Raw genomic sequence first — 22,786 nt, 5'->3', positions numbered from 1 at the left:
AGGAATTGGAGGCCAACCGTCACGGACACCTGGGATGGCAATGGGGCAGCTTGCGGAGTGGGCGGTTCAGTCCGCCTGCCTATTCAGGCACAGCCACCACCACCCAACAATCTGCTTCCGTCTTATGCAACACTCTTGAGCCGATCACCAAGTGATTACCCAAATGGAACCACCTCTACATCTTCCATCGCATCTTTCTCCCTCACTCTCCATCCACACCCATTCATCTGTGCATTCATCGAGACACTAAGATACCTCGCGGCATGGCCTCTCCGACCTCAAAGCGAGACGCGTCCAAGCTCCTTCTACCCGAGTGGGACCGTGAGTGCAAACCTTCCCTCCTAGTCATCCGAGGCTATCTCAACCATCAATACATCGCCTCCCTTGTTCTCCTGCTTCTCATTTCCAGTTATGCGTTGATACTTCGCCGCGGTTCACAGCTTCGCTCGCAGCTTCTTGACACACTTGACTGAGGAACCCGCTAACCCCAGCTCTCCCAGTGAAGCACCTGCATGCGTCGCACGACCTGATCTCGCTCCTTCACCTCGATGGGCTGTACAACACGTACGTCCGACCGTACTTCGACCCCGTACCAGAGACGGACGACGAGGCGCCTGGCGGCTCCTTGAAGCGCCCACGGAGGAAGCAGGGGCTGAGCAAAGGCTATGTTGGGTTACTCGAGGACTGCATCGGTGGGTATTGCCTCCAAACCATTGCGAACCCCTAAATGCCACACAACAATGCTGTCCTGGGTCTGCTCCGTGGGGCTAACTTTAGACCCAATGCCGCTCGGTACCAACGCGCAACCATCCCTCCTCCCACTCGTACCCGAGTACTTGAGACCGGGCGAGGCCCACCCGTGGCAACCCGAGGAGAATGCGATGGGGCCCCTTGCCCTCCTCCCGCCCGAGGCCTTCGCGTCGGCACGCCTCGAGGTTGGCGTCAAGGTCGATGGTTACGCACAAGGCGTCAAGCTCGGCGTCAAGGAGGCCGAGGAGAGGCGCGCGCGCAAGAAGGCGCGCATGAGCCAGAGCGTAGCCCCCGACCTCCCCGACATGCCCGGCACACCGGTGCCTGGTGTGCCCAATCCTCCACCGCCAAAGGCGCGGACGCCATTCAGTGTCCCACGCAAGCCTGTACAGAAGCCGCCGTTCCCGCGTGCCAGTGCGCCGCCTGGCCAGAGCGGTTTCCGCCCCGGTACGCCGGGCACACCCACTCCCCGGCCTGCGGGCCGAGCACCGGGCACACCAAGCGGCACGAAGCGGCCGGGCGATGGCCCGTATCCCACTGCGAAGAAGCGCGCGGTCGGAACGGGGAGCCGCAGCGCGAGCCCGATGGGCGCGTCATCCAGCAGCGGGAACGACGTGAGCGTCCGCGGCGTGTTCAAGCGCTAGTGGAAGGGAGAGAGAGAGAGAAAGAGAGAAAGAGAGAGAGAGAGAGAGAGAGAGAGAGAGAGAGGGAGAGAGAGAAGATCGTCGATGGAGCGCGAATAGGCGAGCGGTGGGCCAGAGCAACGACCGTCACAGTAGCGTGAGGCCGTACATCCTCTGCAGTGCCCACGAAGGCGGGCGAAGAGTTTATTTGTAGCTTTACTAGGTTCTCTGGGCTGGCAGCGGCCGCCTCCACTGTACTCCTTCACACTTGCACCACATTCCACGAACATTTCATGCATCGCGTTGTGTTTACGCCCGGTGACTGTGGATCTGGATGAGAAGAATGGACATGAGGGAGATGCGCATGCACAGACTACGCTGATCGTCTAAACCCTGTGTACCAAGTACAATTCCACACTCCAAGTTCTGCAATGGACACGATTTACCTCCGCAATACTTTGATTCCGCTGCCACACGGCAAAACGCCGAGACGAAACTCCACAATCCATTGCTATGAACTTGGGCAACCTAGCTTGGTCTCCATCATCCACCTCAAGAACGACAAAAATGGTGAGCGCAGCGGTGGCGAGCGAGCCAGCAATGGCCGAGGCCACCACGGACAGAGTATCGCTAACAGCAGGGTAAGGTCTGTACAATTTAGCCCACCGGGGCGCGCTGCGGCGTACACAAGCTGACGGAAGGTCCCGTGACTGGTTGACCTGGTCGCTTTACTTGTTTCTACAGGGTACTCCTTCCTTGTGAGTGCTCGCGATGCTGGAGGAACAAAGCTGACAGACAGCGGTAAGCGCCACTCGAAGAGCCACACGCTCTGCCGCCGCTGCGGTAACCGCTCGTTCCACAAGCAGAAGCACAGTGAGTATCGAGGAGATGAAAGGACGGAGAGAAAGGGAGAGGGGGCGGGGAGGACATGGACATGGAAGTGGGGACGATTCGAGGAGGGTGGTCTCGCGGTGAACTGCAAGATCATCGATGGTGGAAAATTCTACGATGGAAGGATTGTCCATGTCCTCCATGCGGGGACTGGCGACAAACTTGAGAGCTACAAGCTCCAATCCACGCGCCACCTCACCACTCCGTATCCCCGGCGCTCGCATGCCCCGCATGCTCGAACTGGACTAACCCCAGCCTGTGCTCAGTGTGGCTACCCCGCGGCCAAGCTCCGCTCGTACAACTGGGGCCTCAAGGCCAAGCGCAGAAAGACTACCGGCACTGGCCGCTGCGCCAACCTCAAGTCGGTCCACCGCCGCTTCAAGAACGGCTTCCGTGAGGGTGGTGCCGCCGCCAAGAAGGCCCAGCCTGCTTCGGAGTAAACCGTCCGCCCATCTCGCGTGGTTATAGGCGCAGGTAGCGCATGTACTATATCGCAACGCGTTGGTTAGAGGTGCACCAGATCAAGGAGGAGAGTTGCAGCAGAGGTGGAAGGACGAACTGAGGACTCTGGCGTGCTATGGCTGACCGAGGAGCAGGTTGCGTGCAGATGCTGACCAGTTGGTTAAATTTAACCTTGGAGTGGGGCAGCAGGTGGTCAAAACGAGCTGAACAATGCTGCCAACGCCTTCTCGGCCAGTTCGCCTCCGGCGCTGTTCAATCCTCGACCTGGTCAGAATAACCCTTAGTCGATATTGTATTGCCGCTAAAACACTCTATTTTGAATTGTTAACCATTTGTCTTACGCACCGTTCACCTGTCTTCACGAACAACGCGGCGAGCGCTTCTCCTCTCGTTAACCCCACAGCGTTGTTCAACGGTGCTCAACCGTCTCATCTAGTGCTGATGTATACGCAGCGCGCTAATTCCCAGCTCCTTCGCGTTCGTCTCCTACAACGGCGTGAACCTGTGCGCTCCGCTTTTGAAGGAGCATCAGTACTCGGGCTCGAAGATGACAGCCGGCTCCACTGTCACTCAGTCGTACAGGTACAGTTTCATGCGACAATGCTACAATATGTATCTCTGAGCGTGCACTCGGCCACAGCAGGCACCTTGCACTCTTCTAGCGCTGGAACTCAGCCTTGAGCCTAAGGCTTCGGTCGGGCTTGATATTGGGGTCCTTAGGCGGCGGCGCGTCGGGGTTTGTGAGCACCCGGTCCGTAAACTCTCTCACGAACGCCAGGAAGCGGTCCCTGTTGCGAATCTTCAGAGGCTTACTGGACGGCGCTGTAATGGTGGGCGACCACTCGCTGATGGCGACAGCCATACGAATCGGTCCCGGCTGCTTGCGCAGCCAGTCGAGCACGGCTTCGCGCTTGATCATACCCGGGAAGTCGTCTTTGTCCAATTCCGTAGGCAGGGCTGGGGTCGCGCTCCCAGTCTTGCGCTTCTTTCCGCCAGTCGCCTCGGCCTCCTCGCTCTTGCGCTTCCCTGGCGGGCGCGAGGCGGGCCGCCCACCCGCGTTCGGGTCGAGGGGGCTGCCGGTGGCCTTGCGCTTGCCCGGCTTTGTGTGCCCGCTGGGCGTGCCCTCGCGGGTTGCTGGGACGGGGGATGAGCCGCGCGGGAGTGCTGGTGAACCGCTGCGCACCGCTGGGCTTACCTCACGCTGGACGGGCGAGGAGCCGCGTGCGAGAGGGCTGCCCGCACGAGAGCTGCCGGACGCACCGGGTGGACGAGGGGAGACGCCGCGGCTGGCAGCGCGCTTTGCGAGGAGCTGAGCACCGGCACCCGGTGGGCGTTGGCCTCCAGGGTGGTGGCGCGGCGCGGGCGAGCCTGAGCGGCCGTCGGGGGCACGGGAACCGGCGCGGGAACCGGCGCGACTCTTCTCGGCAGAGCCTGGCTGGCGGCGGTCCTTGTCCTTGTCTTTGTCCTTCTCTTTCTCGTCCTCCTCGTCGCTGCTATCCGAGTCGTCGTCGTCGTCGTCGGAGCTCTCGAAGAGGTCCGCGTCCTCGCCGAGCGCCTGCTTGCGCTGCAGGCGACGCAGACGCTTGCCGTCCTTGGACAACTTCTGCTTGTCGCCGAAGAGGTCGTCGTCATCATCATCGTCGTCTTCCTCCTCCTTGTCTTCGATCTGCGAGCGATCGCCGAACGTGAAGTTGGCCATGCGGTACTCCTTCTTCTGGCGCTCGTCCTGCAGTTTCTTCTCCTCGTCCGCATCGGCATCGTGGTAGAACGTGTTCACATCGTCGTCGTCCTGGAAGTCGTCGTTCGCATCGTAGTCGAGCTCCTCGTCGACGCCGCCCTCGAGCCCGCGGCCTATGTTGCGTCCCTCGCGCACATAGTCCTCCTCGTAGCGTTCGCGCTTCGGCTGGCGTTGCGGGAGTGTGCCCTTGTTCGCCATTATGTTCCACTCCATGCGGTTCGCCCGCTCCTCTAACCCCCGCGGTTCGTTCTTGACCACATAAGTGCCTCCAGGCCCCTCCTGGCGTTGGCCCCAGCGGTCGTGGGCTCCGCCCCTCGACTGCTTCTCAAACTAGTCTGTCAATAACTGTCTCCATCATACCGACTCACGTATTTGTGCGCTTGATCCACATCCATGACCTTGAACGGGCGCTCCGGCTCAAACTTGTACGTCCGCCCAAGGGGAATCATGGTGAAGTTGGACTGCGTGCCGTCGTTGATCAGGAGAACAGTGGGAAGCGCCGCCTGCTCGACCATGCGGCCGACCCAGTGCTCCGGAATGTGCGCAGCCGTCTCAGCACTCTCAGGGGTCTTGTTCTTGCTCTCGAGGACCCAAGGATTGGCCTCCTCGCGGCGCAGCTTGATCACCTCGACGTCCTGGTGGAACACTTCCTTGGTCTGGCGCTTGCCGCGGCGCTTGTTGTTCGTGCCCGGAGCGGTACCCACGAGGCTCATATCCATTTCCACCCTCTTCTCGATAGTCGGCTTGCCTTCCTCATCGAGTACGGGGTTCCCCTCCTCGTCGAACACGTACCGCCCAATGACCTTGCCTTCGCTGTCGGTCGCGAGCTGTGGAAGGTTTTTCGGACCCGGCTGCTTGCGGTTCATCATAATTGGGGCAGGGAGCGCGCCCGGGTCTACCTCCTTGGTCGAGTTGAGCTTCATGACATTGAAGCGCTGCTTCTGGTCTGGCGCCGCGCTCACGATGTCGAAGGTTAAGATATCCTTGCCATCGGTGGACGAGACCCTGGTCGGCTCGACTTGAAGACCAACCTTCCGCAGTGGACGCTTCGGAGTGGGTCGCGGAGGGGGGCGTGTGAACGTCGCAGGCGGACGAGAGGTCGAGGCGGCGGGGCGGGGAGGGCCGCGGCCACGGATCGCGTTTGGCTTTGTCTTCTTCTTGAGGAAGAAAGCCTCGTCCATGGCTGCGGGAGGATGAGGGAGGAATGTTTCGCGAGGAGAGTTATGGAGAGTGAAGTGAAGAACAAAGAGACAAAGCGGTTCGAAGGGTTTAGGTTATGGTGATGAGTGCGGATGCTGATTAACTCGTCGATATCAATGGGTGGCGAACTTAAGACTAATTGCCACATTCCTCAAATGCCGATACTCCCGCAGAAGCGGCTGTTTGCCACCCAACCTTCCTCGAACCACCCGCTCCTGGCTGACCAAGTCAAGAGCAACCAACAACAACCCACATAATCCATCAACCATGTCTAAAACTACCGACGCAACCAGGACGGCGGAGGTAAGTACGCGCGGATGTGTACCGACAGGGTATATGCTGATGGTCAGGTGGAGCGCATCCTTCGCGCATTCAAGAAGAAGTGAGTCACGAGTGGAGGTCACCTGTAATCGAGCTCAGCTAATCGTAGCCCGTACGAGGCCCTGGACATTGACGCGTTCGCAACAGACGCAGAGGTCAAGAAGGCTTATCGTAAGAAGTCTCTGCTGATTCACCCCGACAAGTTCCAACATGAACAGGGACCAGAGGTGAGCTGACCCGCTTGAGTGGCCACTGACGGACAGGCGTTCGACTTGCTGAAGAAGGTGGGCTCCATAGCAATGTCAAAGCTGACGACAGGCGGAGGGGATGCTTTCAGACGCGGCGGAGCGCGAGAAGATCGACTCGATCTTGACATACGCGCGAACGCTGGTGCTCAAGGAGTGAGCTACAACGAATACAGCTGAGGCTAACGGCAGGGCGCTGGGATCAGGATACTCGACCAAGGTCGCAGACGACGACCCACGGGTCACTGGCATGAGCCCTCCGTTCCAGATCCAGCTGCGCACTAAAGCCAAGCAGTTGATCCTCGAGGAGTCGATGGACGAGAAGAAGTGGGTTTTCACCCCTGCTAACTTAGCTGACAACAGCCGCGCGAACATGGTTGCGGTTAACGAGGCGAACGAGCGCGCCGCCGTGGAAGCGGAGAAGGCGCGCCGCAAGCGCAAGGTCGAAGAACAGAAGGCGTGGGATGGTGAGTCGCTCGTTCTCCGTCCCCTGTGGGGCGTGGCCGATTCTTACCAGACCAGGCCGCATCCGATGAGTCATCAGCCCGTCCTGTTTGCGTGTTTGGCAAGGAGAAGACTGCTAGTTTGTGAGACAGATGCTGACGCTATGTTCTTCGTGCGAAACTGCTTACTATCACTATTTGTCGTCCTTGATTCACAAGAGCGCCGCGACGAGCGTATCGGCGACTGGCGCAACTACATGCACAAAGAGAAGGTGCGCAAGGTCAAGAAGGCCAAGAAGAACCTGCACGTCTTGGGGTAGGCCCCAAGACGTGCAGTGGCTCTTCGCGTTTATATAGTAAGCTCCTTGTTCCGTTGACACCCGTTTCTGTGCCCATAGATGGCGACGATTTCAATGTATATCAGTGTACATTAAACTCTATGATTCTACAGATAGGGCCAAGGGGTATCATTTGGGCTTCGGCGCTGCTGAAGGAAAGTGAGGTAGGTGGGAGTGGGTCAGGAGCAGTGTGGCAGAGTAGCGCGAGTGCCTCAAGACGCCAGTGCCTCTGACGCGAGGGTCTGGGGAACAGAACAATAGCTTACAGGACATGAATCGGACCATGAGTCGTCGGGGAAGAGAACACTAGCTAGGGCTTGCTGGCGCCCAGGCGAATGCGATGCCCATTCTGGAGAATGGCAATGGCCTGGTCGGCACTCACGAACCAGCTCCAACCCTTACCCTGTCCGCGGCTGTGGACGGGGTACATCACCCGTCCCAGCGCAGTGAAGGGCGGCGTGAAGACGTGCAAGTGGAGGTGGTGGACGCTGGAGAATGGCGGGATGTGGAAGCCGAGCTTGGTTGCGCCTGGGGCGAGGGCGATGCCGCGCTCCTTCATGCGCGTGACTGGGGTCAGCCGTGAGAACTGGCGTGATAACCGTGAACCGCAACTAGTGAGCAGCGCAGAGTCGAGTAGCGACCCAGCCTGATGTGTCTCGTGCCGGGGATCAACACTGCCGGTAGGAACCAGTCGTGCTGATGGCGTAAGCCTGGCGCCACCATCACGGGTAGCGCCACAAGGCTTACGAATGCAGCAAACAACAGTCAATAGCAGCACTAGGTCCCAGAGCGTCGCGTGCCATATCGAGCGTGAGGGGCCAACTTGACCGGGGATCTCACTAGCATCAACGTGCGGTCGACCGCGCACATGATCATCGGAGGCATGCAATCACGTGTCCGTCCGTCTTATGGACCGTGCGTATGTTGTACGTGCTTTAACGCGTGCTCGAGGAACCCACAATGCTCGCTTCCTTCCCACAACACAACGGCCCGGCAAGTCCACCTCACATTCCTCCTGTTCGATTGCCAAACAGAAGCTCTAAACTTACCTAGCCCAGCATGCTCAGCCCGCAGGTCGGACACAGTTCCTATATGCATCCTCGGAATGACGAGAAGATGTCCAGCGGCGCGTGGCCAGCGGTCACGGAACGCGACGAGCTCGGTGTCCTGCAATCAGAACGCCACGATCCAAGATAAGGTGTAGTGTTGTGCTGCCGCCAGGTCCCGGGGACTTGTAGGAACGCCTCCCGCCAGTTACGCTCCCAGGACCAGTTAAACAGCACGAGCGACGCACCTCGTAAACGACGTCGAAGCCCTTGTCGCGTGTCACGTCGCAGAAGATGCACCCTGTCCTAGAGACGGGGGGGCCTGATTCTGGGTCTGGGTCCTTGAAGCAGTTGAACTTCATGGGTGAATTGAAAGGAGGGTGGTGGTAGGTGGGAGAGGAGAGGGAAGGCTGGTTTCGAGATGCGGGTGAGACTATGAGAAGAGCAATGTTGGAATCAAGGTTGTCGACATGACGGGAATCGGGTTCGGGGAGGGCGAGAGCTAGGTAGGACCCAGGCTATAAAAGTTAAAGACGCACAAGCTCATATGCAGTGCTCAGTGCAGTGCTCAGCGCAGTGCTCTTGCTAGCTTTCCTTCAAGGGCAGTGGCAGAGGTAAAGTAACATGAAAGCGGGAACAACTGGGCGGAAATTCATGATGGCATAGGTACGAGGTACAAACTCAACTATGCACATTGATAATAACCCTCCTCTCTCCTCTCCGTCCATCCACCCCACTCTTGCCACCCACCCCACTCTGGCCACTCTGGCCACTCTGGTCGCTCCGCAGTCAAACTAATGTGTACTGACCTCACGCTGAGTGTATCAGCTTTGTCTGGATATAATACAACCTGGCATCCCCTTCAGATTCAGTAATGTCTAACACCATGTGCGGCCTGGGACTGACTGGCGTCACCAAACTCGAGGTTGACGAAGGCGGAGGCCTCGATGACACGATGCCCATTGACCCTCAGCGCGCATCGATGCCGCGCTCTCCCGACCCCGAAGTAGAGATGGTGGAACTGGCGCTCCGGCCGCCACAGTCACCACGCTTCCCTCCCTCATCCGCGGTGAACTGGACCCCGCCAGCCCAGCCTGCCACACCGCACTGGTCTCCCTTGCTTCCCGCGTCTCCAACGGCCCTACCGCCCCCACCTCGGCGCCGCCCCGTCTCCACCCAGTCGGAGTTGATGTCCATCCGCGAGCCAACCCCCACCCAACCGAGCTTCACTCCGCTAGTCTTCCCCGCCGAACTGGATCTTGATGGTGTCCAGTTACTCCGCCATGCATCTCTACCCCTCCCACCGCGTTCGCCGATACTCTCACTGGACGCAAGCACGTTCTCTCATGCCAACCCCTCCCTATCTCTGGAGCACCGTACACTGGCGCGCCGCTCCCTCCCCGAATCCGAGAGCACATCGCGCACGCTCCACCTCGAGTCCAGGCCACATGTAAGGCAATGCGAGCTCGAACGCCGTCTCCCAGCGACAGAATCCGGAAACCCCGGACTCGCGTCACCCATCCGCCTCAAGTCACGGCAACCTTATTTGAGTACAGCTCTCGAGCCAAACGAGCCAGAGACTTTACTGGCACTCGCGTCACCGATCCACCTACACGAAACGCCAACGCCGTCGCTTGCGCTAGAACCGGAACGCCGTCGCTGTGCAGGCCTCTCCCTCTCAGCCCTGGCGCGGGTGCTGGCCCTCGTCCTCGTCCCCTTCTCGATGTGGCTATACTTGTGGCAGCGGGGAACGCTGTCCGCCAGCTCGTCTGTGTCGTCCCTCTCCTGTGAAGAGAGGGAGGATTGTTCAGATGAGTCTGAAGAAGAGGAAGAGGAGGCAACGATCCGCTCCGCTTGGCGCGAGTCGTTGGACCTCAGCCGCTCTACCAGTATCAGCCTCAGCACAACTCACCGAAACTCGCTCACTGTCCCTCGCGTTGGCGGTGTTGCTATGAGCCGCGAGGCGAGTTGGGACGGGAGCGCGTATTCTGGTGCCTTGCCCAAGCCGTCTCCCGGGCTCGTTAGGCGTACGGAAGACGGCCTACTGGTTTGGTAACATCCTGTGGCCTACACCCCATCCGCCTCACCCAGGACTCTTGATGAACACTCTCACAGTTGTGGCCCTCGCCCTGCCTTTGCACTTGTCACCACCGTTGTAGTCGATTCCCAGCATGTAGCCCGTATGGTATGATATTGGTAACATTTGCGTTGTGCCACTCGCGATGGATGGTCAGTAGGGGAGTATTTAATGACGGAATGAGTGAACCACTTGCGCACACAATACACCAATCTGACCAAAGTGTCCGCATTGCTCCACGGGTGCTGACGCCAACACATCCACATGTCGCCGTACCTCCTCTCGCTTTGTTCTCTTCACTGTGACACTTGTCACACAACCACAACCCCCACCGGAATGTGATAGAATCGCATACACCTAGAACCCGCTAGCAGCGAGACGCCTAGTCGCTGTCGTCCGAGTCCGAGTCCGAGTCCGAGTCGCTCTCAGACTCCGCCTCCTCCTCCTCCTCGTCACGCTGGGTCTCGAGGACAGCGGTGGCGATGCGGTCGAGGTCGCGCATGCCGTCCTGCGAGATCTTGCGGCCACCGTTGGGGTGGCCTTCAAGAACACCGATCTTCTCGAGAGCCTGAACAACGTTGCGCTCGACACCAGTGGCCGAGTCGCGGTGGTGGCCGGGGCGGACTCCGCGGCGGTGCTTGGTGCCGTGGAGCTTGGCAAGCGCGCCGACGCCGACGTGCTTGCGGAGGTAGATGTGGCGGGCGATGGCAGCTGCAGGGTTAGCTTCCGGAGGAAGAGAATAATTTGGCGCCACCCAAATTGCAAGTCACGCGCCGCCAACACCTGCGTCTGTATCTACTCACCGGCACGGACGTAGAACCAGTCCGGGTCGTAGGGCGCGAGCTCCTTCTGGGGACCAGTCTTGACAATGTCAACCCAGGTGGGGATCTCGAGCTTGCCCGAGCGCTTAAGGTGGGCCGAGTAGGCCTTGATGAAGTCCTCAGCGCTGTATGGAGAAAGCGTAGTAGTGGGAATCGCGACAATTCAAACAAGGGGTGGGAACGAAGGTCGGGAATGTCGAGGGGAGGGGATGATGAAGATCGCGCGAGAATCGAGATCGAGATCGAGAGCAAGTCGAGCCAAAGGCGCTAGGTCAGCGTTCATCCGCGGCGATACCACAACGACAGCGCGTGCGCCTCCTCGCCCAATCTCATGACTTCTTCACTGCCGGCGCACACTCCTCGCGCGCGCCAACACACCTGCACACCACCCGTGCAGTTCAAGGCGACGTCTGGAGGCAAATTTCCGCTCAGACTGCCTCCTCCACTCCGCCGTCCTTCCTCCCGCCGGTTTCTCTCGCGTCGGAGCGCGCGCGCGTGTCGTCGTCGGTGTGGTCGTCACTGGCACTCACGAGATGTCGCGGACGCCAGGCATTTTTAGGGTTGGTGGTCACCAGAACAGTTGCGAACGCCCAACTCGATGGCACACCCCGCACCGCCAGGCGCTGGGCTGCAGCCTGCCAACTGGGATTATTCTGGAATTAATTCTGAAACATTAATCCCTAATCAATCGGCGTCGGAGTTTGGCCATGTTCAACAAAATTCACGATTTTGACGGCCACCGCCACGCGAGAGTTGAATCAGGCACTGTGCCTGAATGAGGATTTGCCACCAGAGTTGAGTCCATCTCCACAGATTTGTTGTGACGACAAGTTCCAAGTTTCAAGTTCACACCACCCAGAGGACAACCGACAACGACATGTAAGCCACCCTCAACCTTCAGTCCTGACAATAGGTCGCGCCTCATCTTCCTAAACCTTCCTCCCGGGCTGTCGCCGGAGAGCTTCAGCGCCAAGCTCGCCGAGCCCAAGACGCTCAAGGGTGCGACGGTGACGGATACCAAACTTGTACCGAAGCGTCGATTTGCGTTCGTCGGTTACGCCACTGAGGAAGAAGCGACTGCGGCCAAGGAATGGTTCGACGGTAGCTTCGCGTTCGGCGGCGGCAAGGTCAAGGTCGACTTTGTGCGTGACGAGCCGCTCGCCCCGAAGCCCGAGAAGCCAGCCAAACGGGCACGCCTCGACCAGGGCAAGGAGGAGGCGCCGAAGGAGGACAAAAAGGAGAAGAAGGAGAAGAAGGGACTGAAGGAGTTCATGGAAGTCATGAAGGGCGTCGATGTGACTAAGCCCGTCGAGCCTGTGCCCGGCGAGGCTGGGTGGGTCGCAGGCGCCCAGGACAAGAAGGAGGAGGCTGAACAAGAGGAGATGGAGCAGGAGTCGGTCGACGACGACGACGACGATGCGGCATGGCTCGCTAAGCGCCAAAATCGCCTGGACGGCGACGAGGAGGTGGGCGCTGGGCCATCAGAGCCCCAGCTTGATGCTGAGGACGCGCTCATCATGTCCACGGGACGGCTGTTCGTGCGCAACCTCGCGTTCGTCACGACGGCTGACGACTTGCGCGAAGAGTTCGGCAAGTTCGGCCCCGTCGTCGACGTGCACCTTCCCGTCTCGCAGAAGACGGGAGAGCCGCTCGGTACTGCGTTCGTGCTCTTCCGTGAGCCCGTTGACGCGCTCACGGCGCGGCGAAGGCTCGACAAGATGACGTTCAAGGGTCGCTTGTTGCACGTGCTCCCCGGACGCGCGCGACCTGGTCAGGAAACAGTAGCTGCCGCTGGCAAGGGTACGACAGATGGCAAGGTGCTCGGCAAGGCGGCCGAGGCACGCGGCGACGTCAAGGCCCGACAGGACGACAAGCGCACGGAGGCAACTGCCAAGGGCCTCAACTGGGCGACGCTGTATATGAACGTGAGCTGGCCTCCTTTTCAAGGCTAACGACAGAGCGACGCTGTGGCGGCATCGGTGGCCGACCGTATGGGCGTCAGCAAGGCGGACCTGCTGAGCGGGGCCGATGATGACATCTCCCCCGCCGTCAAGCTCGCCCTCGCCGAGACGCACGTCATCGCCGAGACCAAGGCGTACTTTGATAAGGAGGGGATTGTGCTCGACAGCCTGCAACCGCGAGTGCCGCGTTCCAAGACGGTCATTCTCGTGAAGAACATTCCTTACGGCACGAGCATTACCGCGCTACAGGACCTCTTCGCATCTCACGGCGAGCTCAAGCGCGTCCTCCTCCCGCCGGCTGGGACTATCGGTGTCGTCGAATTCGAGAATGCGATGGACGCGGGGCGCGCCTTCCGCGCCCTCGCATACCGTCGTCTCGGCAACGCTGTGCTGTACCTCGAGAAGGGACCCGAGGGGATGTTCAAGGACCCCAGTGCCAAGAACACGCCAGCGTCCAAGGAAGCGGCGGAGCGGGCAGCCCTCGCTGAGAAGGTCGCTGCCGCAGCGGAGGAATTGCGAGACGAGCCTGCACCCGAGGACGAGGCGGGGTCCACGCTCTTCCTCAAGAACCTGGCGTGGGCGACGACGAGTGCCCGCCTCTCGTCCGTCCTCTCCACTCTCCCCGGGTTCAGCTTTGCGCGCGTGCAGACCAAGCCGGACCCGAAGCGGCCGGGCGAGCGCCTGTCGATGGGCTACGGCTTTGTGGGGTTCAAGACAAAGAAGGAGGCTCAGCAGGCCCTCGCGGGCCTACACGGTTTCGAGGTGGACGGGCATACCTTGGAAGCCAAGTTTGCCCAGCGTGGCGTCGAAGAGAAGGAAGACAAGAAGGTCGAGATGGGCGGTACGAAGAGCACCAAGCTTCTTGTCAAGAACTTGCCCTTCGAGGCCGGGAAAAAGGACGTACGTGCCCTCTTCAGCGCATATGGGACACTCAAGAGCCTGCGCGTTCCCAAGAAGAGCACGCTTTCGGCCACTGGAGCGGCGAGTTCGCGTGGTTTCGCATTCCTCGAGTTTACGACGCATGCCGAAGCCCAGCGGGCCATGGACGCGCTCAAGCACACCCACTTGCTTGGACGTCACCTTGTGTGCGAGTGGGCGCGGGAGGGCGATGGAGTGGATGTTGAGGCCCTTCGTGAGAAGGTGTCCCGCGACGCTAGGGGCGATGTCGTGCGCAAGCGCAAGTTCGATCATGGTGGCAAGGTGGAGGAGGACGACGGGCTCGAAGTCTAGACGAAGCGTAGATGTACTATACATGTATTGGATAGCATACGATCTGCGAAGGGGTCAACATCGATGTCCATGCAACGTCGACGTCGGTGTATCCAGACCGTTAGGACGTCTTGGCCGCCACCGACCACGGCGGCAAGCTCTGTGATCTCCGCGGCACGTCAGTACGCAGTATGCATTCCACACTTCGATCGGACCATCCAAGACAATTACGACGAGGCGGTCGTTGTCGATCATGTTTAAAGATAGCCTGGGAATGTGTCAGATGTCTCATGCCTGACATGTCAGGTGCAACTGTTGCTGTGTCTCGTCTTGAAACCCCATGCGACAGGCCAGGTGATGAATTAGCTGGTTTCCGCCATGTTCACATGCATGCAAGTTGGGTTGGCGGGATATGGGCAGTCGGTCTGCGAGGTTGGGTGTTGGTCCCAGCAGCAGAGGTGGATGATCTCTTGCTACCAAAGGCAACCTTGCATTGTAATCTCACACCCTTCCAAGTGCCACGATGAACGCCTGTGGCAACAGGTCGAGGGGCTGCTCTTATCGCGTTTAGAGAGGGAGTTCATCTACTAGCGGCCGCCATCCGCCGTCTGACGCAAGGACATGCTGAGGTCGGTTGCCCCATCTGAGACGGTCTCCCTCAAAACAAGTGTTGGTGAGTTCTAATATAGCTCCGCCATGATTGCATACGACAAGAGGCTGGAGGCCAGCCCCCAGCGGCACCCCGGGTGTGGTGGGTGCGGAGACACAAAGCCCAAAGATAAATACACACAAGCTACACGAGAGACAATAGTTGGAATGGATAGATGGTCGCAGCCTAGAGCTTCCACGTGTCGGGACCGAAGGAGAGCTTGCCTTCGGGGAGATTGTCGCGTGCCTCGCCCATCCAGTCGAGGGTCCTCTGGTACACCGTGTTGCCCCACCACACGAGATCAGCCTTGGGGAGGCGGAGGCAGAGGAAGATGACGAGGAGGCCAGCGATGGTGCCAACGTCGAGCGAGGCACTCAGGACATAGTTGTATCGTGCCCACCACGCAAAGTAGTAGCGGCGCATCCAGAACTGGAACACGAACCCAACAGCAAGGAAGGACGCAATGTTGATACCGGATGCAGGAGGGATCGAAAGACACACGGCGAAGACGATCGAAGGGTTGATGTGGCGTACAATCGACTGGGGGTAGCGCCGGCAGTACAGCCAGAACGGGATTGGCACAACAGCGCCGACGAGCATCATCCACAACTGCGGATTGTAAATGCCGCCCTTGGAGAAGAGTCGGGCAGGTCCGATGAGACCCCTGTTGTCAGCGACAATAGCAACACGAGACGTACCAAATGATGCTAGCGGTGAAGCTGGTGTACGCGTTCTGGCAGATGAGCTGCGCACGCTGACCGGGTTGGCAGAGGTCGGGAATGGTGCGGAACATCCACTCTTTCACGCCGACCTGAACAAGGCACGAGAGCGAGCAAGCAACCATCTGACAGATGAACATGGAGCGCGGCGGGACCTTCATGTAATGTCCGAGCTTCATGTCGCGTGTGAAGTAGAGCGACTCGGCGAGGGTCTGAACGGCAAAGGTCTTGAACACCTGGCGTCAGCGAAACAGAGACGTTGCACATACCATGCCAGGGATTGGCTGGCCGGGGAAGGCGTAGCCCGGAATCAGCTCGGCAATGAGGTTGAACGTCGGCTCGAGATTGGACATGGCGAAGATGATTGCGACCGGTACAATGTACGTCCAGGCCATGGCAACGGCAACAAAGTAGCCCCAGACGGGGAGTCCGGTATTGAACACTTTGACGCTTACAACGCCCATCGCGACGCAGGCCAAGAAGATTGTGCCATACCACCAATCAGGGACTTCGCGGTACTTCTTCATGAGCTTCATGTGGATGTCGTCGGGCTCGGTCGACATTCTCCACAAGATGCGCCACAGGCGGGGCCCGTGTACGAGGGCCGTGTACACGATAAGCGAAGTGGTGAGGGCAAACGCGAGCATGTATGTCATGGTGAATGACGCCGTAAGGTACACGGGCGAATATGCAGCATATGCGGTGAGATTAAGCTTGTTGTCCGTTCCGAGGACCTTTTCGACGTCATACACGTTCTGGAAGCGGTCTGCCGGTTGCACAGCAGAGATTGGTAGGAACCGCGTGTACCAGACCTGGCGTCAGCGGGGAAACTTTAGTTGCTCACGTTGGTGTAGTACATGAGCGGGGTGATAAGCCAGTAGAAGATGAGGAAACCGATGCCAATGTTGACCTGGGCCCACCACGGGGCAGCGAGAGGAGAGCCGACCCACGAGATCTGAGCCCAGTCGAAGCAGAGGATACCCATGCCCATCCCTGTCCGGACACCCATGAGCTGGTTGACGACGTGGTTGCGAGGCGCGATCCAAGTCGCGTAGGAGAAGTATGACAGGGCGGAGAACAGGTAGCCCGGAAGGAAGTAGTAGAAGAAGGCCAAGATCGACATGATCATGAAGAAGCGCTGGCGGCTCATGCCGCCAGTGCCAATGTCCGAGTCGGCATGCAATGTGTTGAGGATGGTGGTGGAGACGAGCACACCTGGCCACAGCATGGATGCCGGCCACACAACGAAGCGGCGCGCAATACCTGCGATCGTCAGACCGGTCACCTGGGTGGCGAGAATGTATGTGAAGTTGAAGCCGATGCCTAGAGGAGTCTTGTAGAACAGGTCCAGCGAGGTGATCGAGTACAGTCCGTACGCGGGAAGAATGGCCACGGTGGCCATCATGACAATGATCGTGTGCTCCTTGACGTTGAATGGACAGGGGTTGAGGCTGAAGCGGAAGCCGCCCAGCCAGTGGGGAGCGTGGTACTCGTGGAGTGGGAGGGACCACGCCAAGAACTTGCCAATCGGGTAAGCGATGATCTGCACGATGAGGATGGGGAACTGTGGGGAGGGGTTGCGGAAGCTGAGGAAGGTGTTGCCGGCCGAGCATGTCATGCACAGCACCATGCCCAGTAGGAAGGACCGGAGCGTGAGGGCGGGCATGTCGGGGTCATCGATGTTGGACACACTCGCGCGCACTTCGGCATACGGGCTGTCCTCCTCCCAGTCCTCCATGCCTGTCACACCGTCGCTGTCGCTCGTCCCCTTGTATGCGCCGCCGATGCCGTCGCCCCACGTCGTCTTGCCGTCCGGAACCGTCATGTCGCCACTGAGCTCGGTCATGGGCATGGAGTGCCGGCGGGTGTCGCGCAGCGATTCAATGCCCTCGGACTCGGTCGAGATGACGCTCACCGAGTCGGACGTTGCGCGCCTCAAGCGGCGTCCGCGGGTTGCGGTCTGCACGACCGCCTCGGTGTCACCAGTCGGCGGCGGTGCCGAAGACACAGCACTCATTGCCGTCATCTGCGTTGCAGGCCGCGGGCTTACGGCCGTCGTCCCAGAAGTCGAGGCATTCTGCTCGTCTTTCCACTGTCGGAATCTGTTGAATGGCTCATTGTTCAGATTGAATCGGCCACTGAAGATGGGCGGGTGCGTTGGGTCATAGTCGATGTCCTGCATGTGCCCCGCCATGTCGATACCTGCATACGGCGCAGTACCAGGCGTCGTGACCAGTCTCTTGCGCTTCCGGCTCGTGGTTGCGGGTGGTCCAGTGGCGGCGCGCGCCGTGGTTGGGCGGTTGAAAGCGAATACGTCGTCCTCCGCCTCGGAGCTCTTGCCAGAGTCAGACAGCTCCTCAGCATCAAACTCCCGCGTAGGGTAATCGGTGTCATCGTCGACATCGGCCGTGTCAGGTCGCAGCATCGCAGCTGGAACACGCCAGCCGCCGCCCGAGTCGGGAGGATTTTGGGGCAGGAGGATCGAGGTGGAGGACCCCTCATGGGTTGCCGGCGAGGGCGCGTCGAGGGTCACTGGTGAGTGTAAAGGAGGGTCAACGAGGGGGTGGTTCATGGGCTCTGGCCCATCACTTTGGAAAGAGACGGACCGAGCGTTCGCAAGCGCAAGGGGAGGGGGTCTAGGTGAGGCCTCGGCAAGGGAAATCTGTGGCACAGACCGTCCCTCCTCTTCTGGAAGCATTGCGTGTGGTGCGTGACCGTAACCCAGGCCGTCTTGGGGTTCGCTCGGTGCAGCAGCATCTAGAGGAAGACCATGGTCATAACTTGGTGACGCGTAGTCTGATGCTGGGGTACTGGGGGTACGCGGACGGGTAAAATCGATGGGCCCGTCCTCGCCAGGTCGCTCGTCCGGATGCGACATGGTGCGAGCCGGTCTGGTGTGAGTGAGGTGTGTTGTGTGGGTGGGGCATGGAATGTTGTCATGTGGGAGGCGCGTAGAGATAGGGAAAAGGTGTGAGCTTGTGTGCATGATAGGAAAGGATGTCGCGAGTGGCTGCCTGGACAGAAATCTGGCGCGTACACTCTGCATTCGGACAGGCAGCCACCTTTGCCTGCCCATGTCTCGGTTATCCATGTTGGTCACTCCAACATTGTAGGCGCTCAGACATTGTAGAGCTGTTGCCCGCCGCGACAACCCTCCCGTCCCTTACTTACCCCCTCCTTTCCAATTGCAGCCTCGTTCGACTGTGACTGCCAGAGGAGACTCACGATAATTAGGGCTAGTAGTCGCTGCGTCAGAGGACGCCTCCGGTACGCCGGTACGCACTCTGCGCGCGAGTAATGGTGGCGAGGGATGAGGTGGAAGGAAAGGCTGGAGCCGATGAGCTTGGCGAGTTGGAGTGGAAGAGGATGATTCTCAAAGATCGCGGCAGGCAGGTACAGGTCCGGCGATTGAAACGGGGAATTGAGTGAGAGGAAGGTCAAGTAGTGATGGCGAGGGTGATGTAGTGTTGATGGTTCGAGTATTTGTTGAGACGAAGACGAGATAGACGAGGATGAAAGGAATGGGGAGGAAGGGAGAGAGAGAGGGAGAGAAGGGAGGGAATGTGTAGGGATGGAGATGGAGAGAGATGGGTTACAGGTAGAGACGAGAACTCTCAAATGAGGATTGAATTAAGAGAGAGACAACTCCTACTAACTCCTAATAGGAGTTGTATAGAGGACTTTGTCAAAAGTGATACAATGGCGAATGGCGTATATTGCGTAAGGATATTTGAAGTACCATGTAACAGGAGTATGGCATACTTGGTGACCTTTGGTACCTTGGCCCTTCCTTGAGCACCCACCTTCTGCCCCTTTACTTTGAGGATCCAGGGTCTTACTTGCAATGCATCCAATCATTTCAGGGAAGGTACGCCACCAATCCAAGAGTTTGAATGCTCTCACCGTAGATGTAGTGAGGTTGAAGGGTTAAAGGGATGTGGGACAGGGTCCCATTCTCGCTCGCAAATTCGGGCAGAGGGCAGAGAGGGGGGGGGAGGCAAGGGGCCCAGGGGACCAGGGGGAGGATCCAGGTGTACATGCAGGTGTGGGATCCAAGGCCCTGGATAGGCCTGGCTACATTCAGGTTTACTGCACTGACAATTTGATTGAGGGCCAAACTTTGTTTGACTGCTCAGTCCATCTCAATCCATCCAGACAACAGTAATCCAATTAATCCCTCTACCAACTACCAGGCCTCAAACTCATTCTCGCGTAGGTATCCCAGATCCCAGCGTAAACAGCGGCCAAAGTGGACGTAGATCAGCTTTGCCACCTAGATGAAATGAACAATGGGGTCGGACGGCCGCGGACGGGATGGATTTGTTTACGTGTGTTAGGGGAGCATTTACGCACCGTTACCATGTTGGATCTTGTCTGTTGTGGCGCATGACTTTGTTAACTCGGGCCCGTGACAGCTACGACGTCTGCGACGCCACTTGGTTGTGCGCAGTACCCAAGTTAATTGGGGACATGTACTTGATGACTATTAATATGGACCGTATGCCGTCTGCTGTTGCAGTTGCTTCCGTCTCCGGTGAGACCGTAGCTTGCCAAGAACATTGAGAACGGAATGCGCAATTTGCAGGACAACCTCCTCATTCTCATTCGCCTCAAGCGCCTCGAGTAATCTACGCCAAGTAAGCCACTTGAGGCTGCCTAGAGTTCCCGGTGTCCCGCATGTCCCGATCCCCCGAAGAAGGTCGTTGACCCGACGTTTGACAGGGCTAATCGAGTTGTAATAATCTGGGACTTGTACTTATATACTAGAATACCAATCTCATATTGCGGTGGCGGTGGCTGAGTGAAGATCCTCGCCTTGAACCCTGAGTCCCGCCCAAATCCTATTGATATTCCCTGTTGGGCCCCTCAGGCCGGTCAGGCCTTCAGGTCCCCAAGTCGTTCCTTGTGTTCTGTTCTACCTTGCTCACCCTGCCTCTGCCTCTGCAAAATCATGTTCCCACTGTTCACTGCTGACGCTGAAAGTGGCAGTGCTCGAATTCGGAGTAATAGTCTCGCGGTTTAATGATGTGTATGCTTCTGACCCATACCTACTGCAGGATCGCAGGATGTAGAATGTTTCATGGCCTTGATGCACAAGCCATCCAAGACCTCATCAAATACCTCGTGTGTCGCCATCGCCATCATCGTCGGATCGTAATAACGTCGTGTAAGATGCGTGCGTGCCTGGATGTACCTGCTCAACCTTCAAGCCTTCTGGCCGCCCTAATCGACGTTTCTTTAAACGTCTCAAGGCAGCCACAGCCACACTATCCAACCTTAGAATTAGTAATCATTTCACTCAAACACTTTTTAATACGGCAGATCCTGATCCACTCGTAAACTGCTCCCATTCCTCCCAAATGATGCCAAATGCCAGCTGTCTATACATGGGAAGCTATGGTAACACTAGTGGCCCTCGAACTCGTAGGCAATGCCCGCCGCCTTGATCTTGGCACGGCGTTCGTCTTGCCGCGCAAGAACCTTGGCGTTTGCCTTGGACTGCTGCTCCTTTGTCCGCGCCTGGCGTTAGGAATGGAAGGACACTCAAAGGAATGGAACGAGGGGATGGAAAGCAGGGCTTGATCGGGGGTACTGGCTGTGCAGGGCGCTGTTCCAGATACCACACATCCTTTGTGTGTTCGTGCTCGAGCGACAGGGCGAGAACAGCTGGAACAAGGTCTCGTGCAGAGACCGCGTCCCACTGAGACGCGGTCAAACGGCATGTGTGTTTCGCAACAACATTCCTGACGGGCAGCCGAACAGCCCGTCCGCACAGGCCACAGGCCTCGGGGAATAACCAACAAGGCATGTCCGAACCCAGCTGACGAGCAGCTGAACCAGCTGACACATCTTGGCAGGCATCCCAATCCGTCGGGTTGAGGTCCATGGCCGCCTCCCCGTTCACGTCCACTTCCACATTCAAACGACTTGCTTTGTCACGAGACAAGTCGCGACTCGAGCTAACTCACCTTGTCGTTGCGGACCTTCTCCAACCGCGCGCGGGGAACCTTGCGGAACTTTTTATTCGCGCCGACCCACAGCTCGGGGTGAACCTGGTCCTTGGGGACAACCGCGCACTGGAGCAGGTGACCCATAAGGAGGTAGTTGTGCATCGTGTCGGCGACAATCTCGGCGACGGGCTCCGACGAGAACTCGATGTACGCGTAGTGACGAGAAGCGCCAGTCTGGGGTTAGTCGAGCTTGGGAATGCCAGACCATTCGCGGCAGATGTTGGGTGAAGCAGGTGGTGAGGCAGACAAAGAGGGATGGGGAATACCGGCACATTCTCGCAAGGACATGCCAAGGACGTCCAGTCAATATCGGTTGGCAGATCAACGTCAACCGCGACCTGTTTCCTCCGACTCGCATCCCTCCACTCCACCACCCACTTCACCAGCTCCAAGACAGCCTGTTCTCCGCTTGCAATTGCGCACTCACCTTAGGGTTGCGCGCCAAACGCAGCCGCGTCACATCTCCAAACTGCCCAAAGTACTCCTTCATTTGCTCCTCGTAGAATCCGTGAGGAATGCGACCCAGGAAGACAGTTGCGCGCGGGGCGTCCTTCTTCGATGCCCTCTTCAGGCGCGCGGCAACGCTTGCATCGTCGCGGGCGTGAGGGAGCTTGGAGACCTCGGTCCGTGCCGCGGCAGCCTTGACTGCCACGTCCTCGGCGTCGCTCTCGTCATCGCTGCTGTCCGCGCCGTCAGAGTCCGAAGGCGCGCCGATGAACGATTCGTCGTCCGACTCGGCCTCAGCCTCAGGCTCGGGAGTGGGCTCCTTGGCAGCCTTCTTGGATGCAGGCTTCTTCATGATGGACTTGGGCTCCTCCTTCTTCGACTCAGGCTTCTCGGCCTTCGAAGCGGGCTTCGCAGCCTCCTTCTTCGACGCGGGCTTCTCGGCCTTGGCGGGGGTCTCCTTCTTCGACGCGGGCTTCTCCTTTGCCGGAGTCGCCTTCGGGGTCGCCTTGGCTGGAGTCTCCTTCTTTGACGCAGGCTTCTTCACGGGCGTGGCCTTGGCGGGGGTCTCCTTGGCCTCCGTCTTCGCAGGCGTCTCCTTGGGCTCCTCTGCGGTCTCCTTCTTGGGAGTCTCCTTGACGGTCTCCTTCTTGGATGCGGGCTTGGCAGCCTTCTTTGACGCAGGCTTGGGGTCCTCAACCTCCTCAACCTTTGCCTTCTTGACAGGCGTGTCCTTGGGCGCGTCCATCATCTCGTCGGCCGTCTTGCGCTTGCTTCGAGTCACGCGCGGCGACTGTACTGGCGCGGCGGCCGCAGCCTTCTTGGCACGGGGAGGCAT

At 58.8% G+C, this 22,786-nt stretch overlaps 10 protein-coding genes across 10 annotated transcripts; 5 read left to right on the top strand and 5 right to left on the bottom strand.

Annotated features, from left to right (window-relative positions):
* Positions 1–263: 263 nt before the first annotated feature.
* Positions 264–1,394, top strand: CcaverHIS019_0704790 (uncharacterized protein; the record flags this gene model as incomplete). Its single annotated transcript, XM_060603917.1, has 3 exons — positions 264–321; positions 492–692; positions 778–1,394. The coding sequence occupies 3 exons, from the start codon at positions 264–266 to the stop codon at positions 1,392–1,394; spliced, it is 876 nt and encodes a 291-aa protein (XP_060460163.1).
* A 546-nt stretch (positions 1,395–1,940) lies between these two features.
* On the top strand, positions 1,941–2,704 carry RPL37B (uncharacterized protein; the record flags this gene model as incomplete). Its single annotated transcript, XM_060603916.1, has 5 exons — positions 1,941–1,943; positions 2,014–2,019; positions 2,118–2,131; positions 2,173–2,246; positions 2,520–2,704. 5 exons carry the CDS (start codon positions 1,941–1,943, stop codon positions 2,702–2,704), a joined length of 282 nt encoding a protein of 93 aa, XP_060460162.1.
* A 680-nt stretch (positions 2,705–3,384) lies between these two features.
* Positions 3,385–5,645, bottom strand: TFG1 (uncharacterized protein; the record flags this gene model as incomplete). Its single annotated transcript, XM_060603915.1, has 2 exons — positions 3,385–4,794; positions 4,833–5,645. 2 exons carry the CDS (start codon positions 5,643–5,645, stop codon positions 3,385–3,387), a joined length of 2,223 nt encoding a protein of 740 aa, XP_060460161.1.
* Positions 5,646–5,931: 286 nt separating this feature from the next.
* Positions 5,932–6,993, top strand: spf31 (uncharacterized protein; the record flags this gene model as incomplete). Its single annotated transcript, XM_060603914.1, has 8 exons — positions 5,932–5,967; positions 6,015–6,046; positions 6,095–6,212; positions 6,249–6,269; positions 6,304–6,386; positions 6,423–6,557; positions 6,594–6,697; positions 6,893–6,993. The coding sequence occupies 8 exons, from the start codon at positions 5,932–5,934 to the stop codon at positions 6,991–6,993; spliced, it is 630 nt and encodes a 209-aa protein (XP_060460160.1).
* A 328-nt stretch (positions 6,994–7,321) lies between these two features.
* CcaverHIS019_0704750 (uncharacterized protein) lies at positions 7,322–8,419 on the bottom strand (the record flags this gene model as incomplete). The annotated part of the gene is made up of 3 exons (XM_060603913.1): positions 7,322–7,578; positions 8,061–8,178; positions 8,306–8,419. The coding sequence occupies 3 exons, from the start codon at positions 8,417–8,419 to the stop codon at positions 7,322–7,324; spliced, it is 489 nt and encodes a 162-aa protein (XP_060460159.1).
* Positions 8,420–8,943: 524 nt separating this feature from the next.
* On the top strand, positions 8,944–10,113 carry CcaverHIS019_0704740 (uncharacterized protein; the record flags this gene model as incomplete). The annotated part of the gene is made up of 1 exon (XM_060603912.1): positions 8,944–10,113. The coding sequence occupies one exon, from the start codon at positions 8,944–8,946 to the stop codon at positions 10,111–10,113; it is 1,170 nt and encodes a 389-aa protein (XP_060460158.1).
* Positions 10,114–10,516: 403 nt separating this feature from the next.
* RPS19A (uncharacterized protein) lies at positions 10,517–11,508 on the bottom strand (the record flags this gene model as incomplete). The annotated part of the gene is made up of 3 exons (XM_060603910.1): positions 10,517–10,845; positions 10,938–11,080; positions 11,486–11,508. The coding sequence occupies 3 exons, from the start codon at positions 11,506–11,508 to the stop codon at positions 10,517–10,519; spliced, it is 495 nt and encodes a 164-aa protein (XP_060460157.1).
* A 154-nt stretch (positions 11,509–11,662) lies between these two features.
* MRD1 (uncharacterized protein) lies at positions 11,663–14,146 on the top strand (the record flags this gene model as incomplete). The annotated part of the gene is made up of 4 exons (XM_060603909.1): positions 11,663–11,722; positions 11,815–11,834; positions 11,869–12,880; positions 12,914–14,146. The coding sequence occupies 4 exons, from the start codon at positions 11,663–11,665 to the stop codon at positions 14,144–14,146; spliced, it is 2,325 nt and encodes a 774-aa protein (XP_060460156.1).
* An 814-nt stretch (positions 14,147–14,960) lies between these two features.
* On the bottom strand, positions 14,961–18,371 carry CcaverHIS019_0704710 (uncharacterized protein; the record flags this gene model as incomplete). Its single annotated transcript, XM_060603908.1, has 4 exons — positions 14,961–15,438; positions 15,473–15,729; positions 15,763–16,305; positions 16,338–18,371. The coding sequence occupies 4 exons, from the start codon at positions 18,369–18,371 to the stop codon at positions 14,961–14,963; spliced, it is 3,312 nt and encodes a 1,103-aa protein (XP_060460155.1).
* Positions 18,372–20,899: 2,528 nt separating this feature from the next.
* NOP15 (uncharacterized protein) lies at positions 20,900–22,786 on the bottom strand (the record flags this gene model as incomplete). The annotated part of the gene is made up of 3 exons (XM_060603907.1): positions 20,900–21,013; positions 21,463–21,678; positions 21,932–22,786. The coding sequence occupies 3 exons, from the start codon at positions 22,784–22,786 to the stop codon at positions 20,900–20,902; spliced, it is 1,185 nt and encodes a 394-aa protein (XP_060460154.1).

This window comes from Cutaneotrichosporon cavernicola (genome assembly GCF_030864355.1).
Source record: "Cutaneotrichosporon cavernicola HIS019 DNA, chromosome: 7b".
NCBI classification, from domain to species: Eukaryota; Fungi; Basidiomycota; class Tremellomycetes; order Trichosporonales; family Trichosporonaceae; genus Cutaneotrichosporon; species Cutaneotrichosporon cavernicola.
The sequence above is the reverse complement of the archived record's forward strand: the minus strand, read 5'-3'. Positions and strand labels throughout refer to the sequence as shown.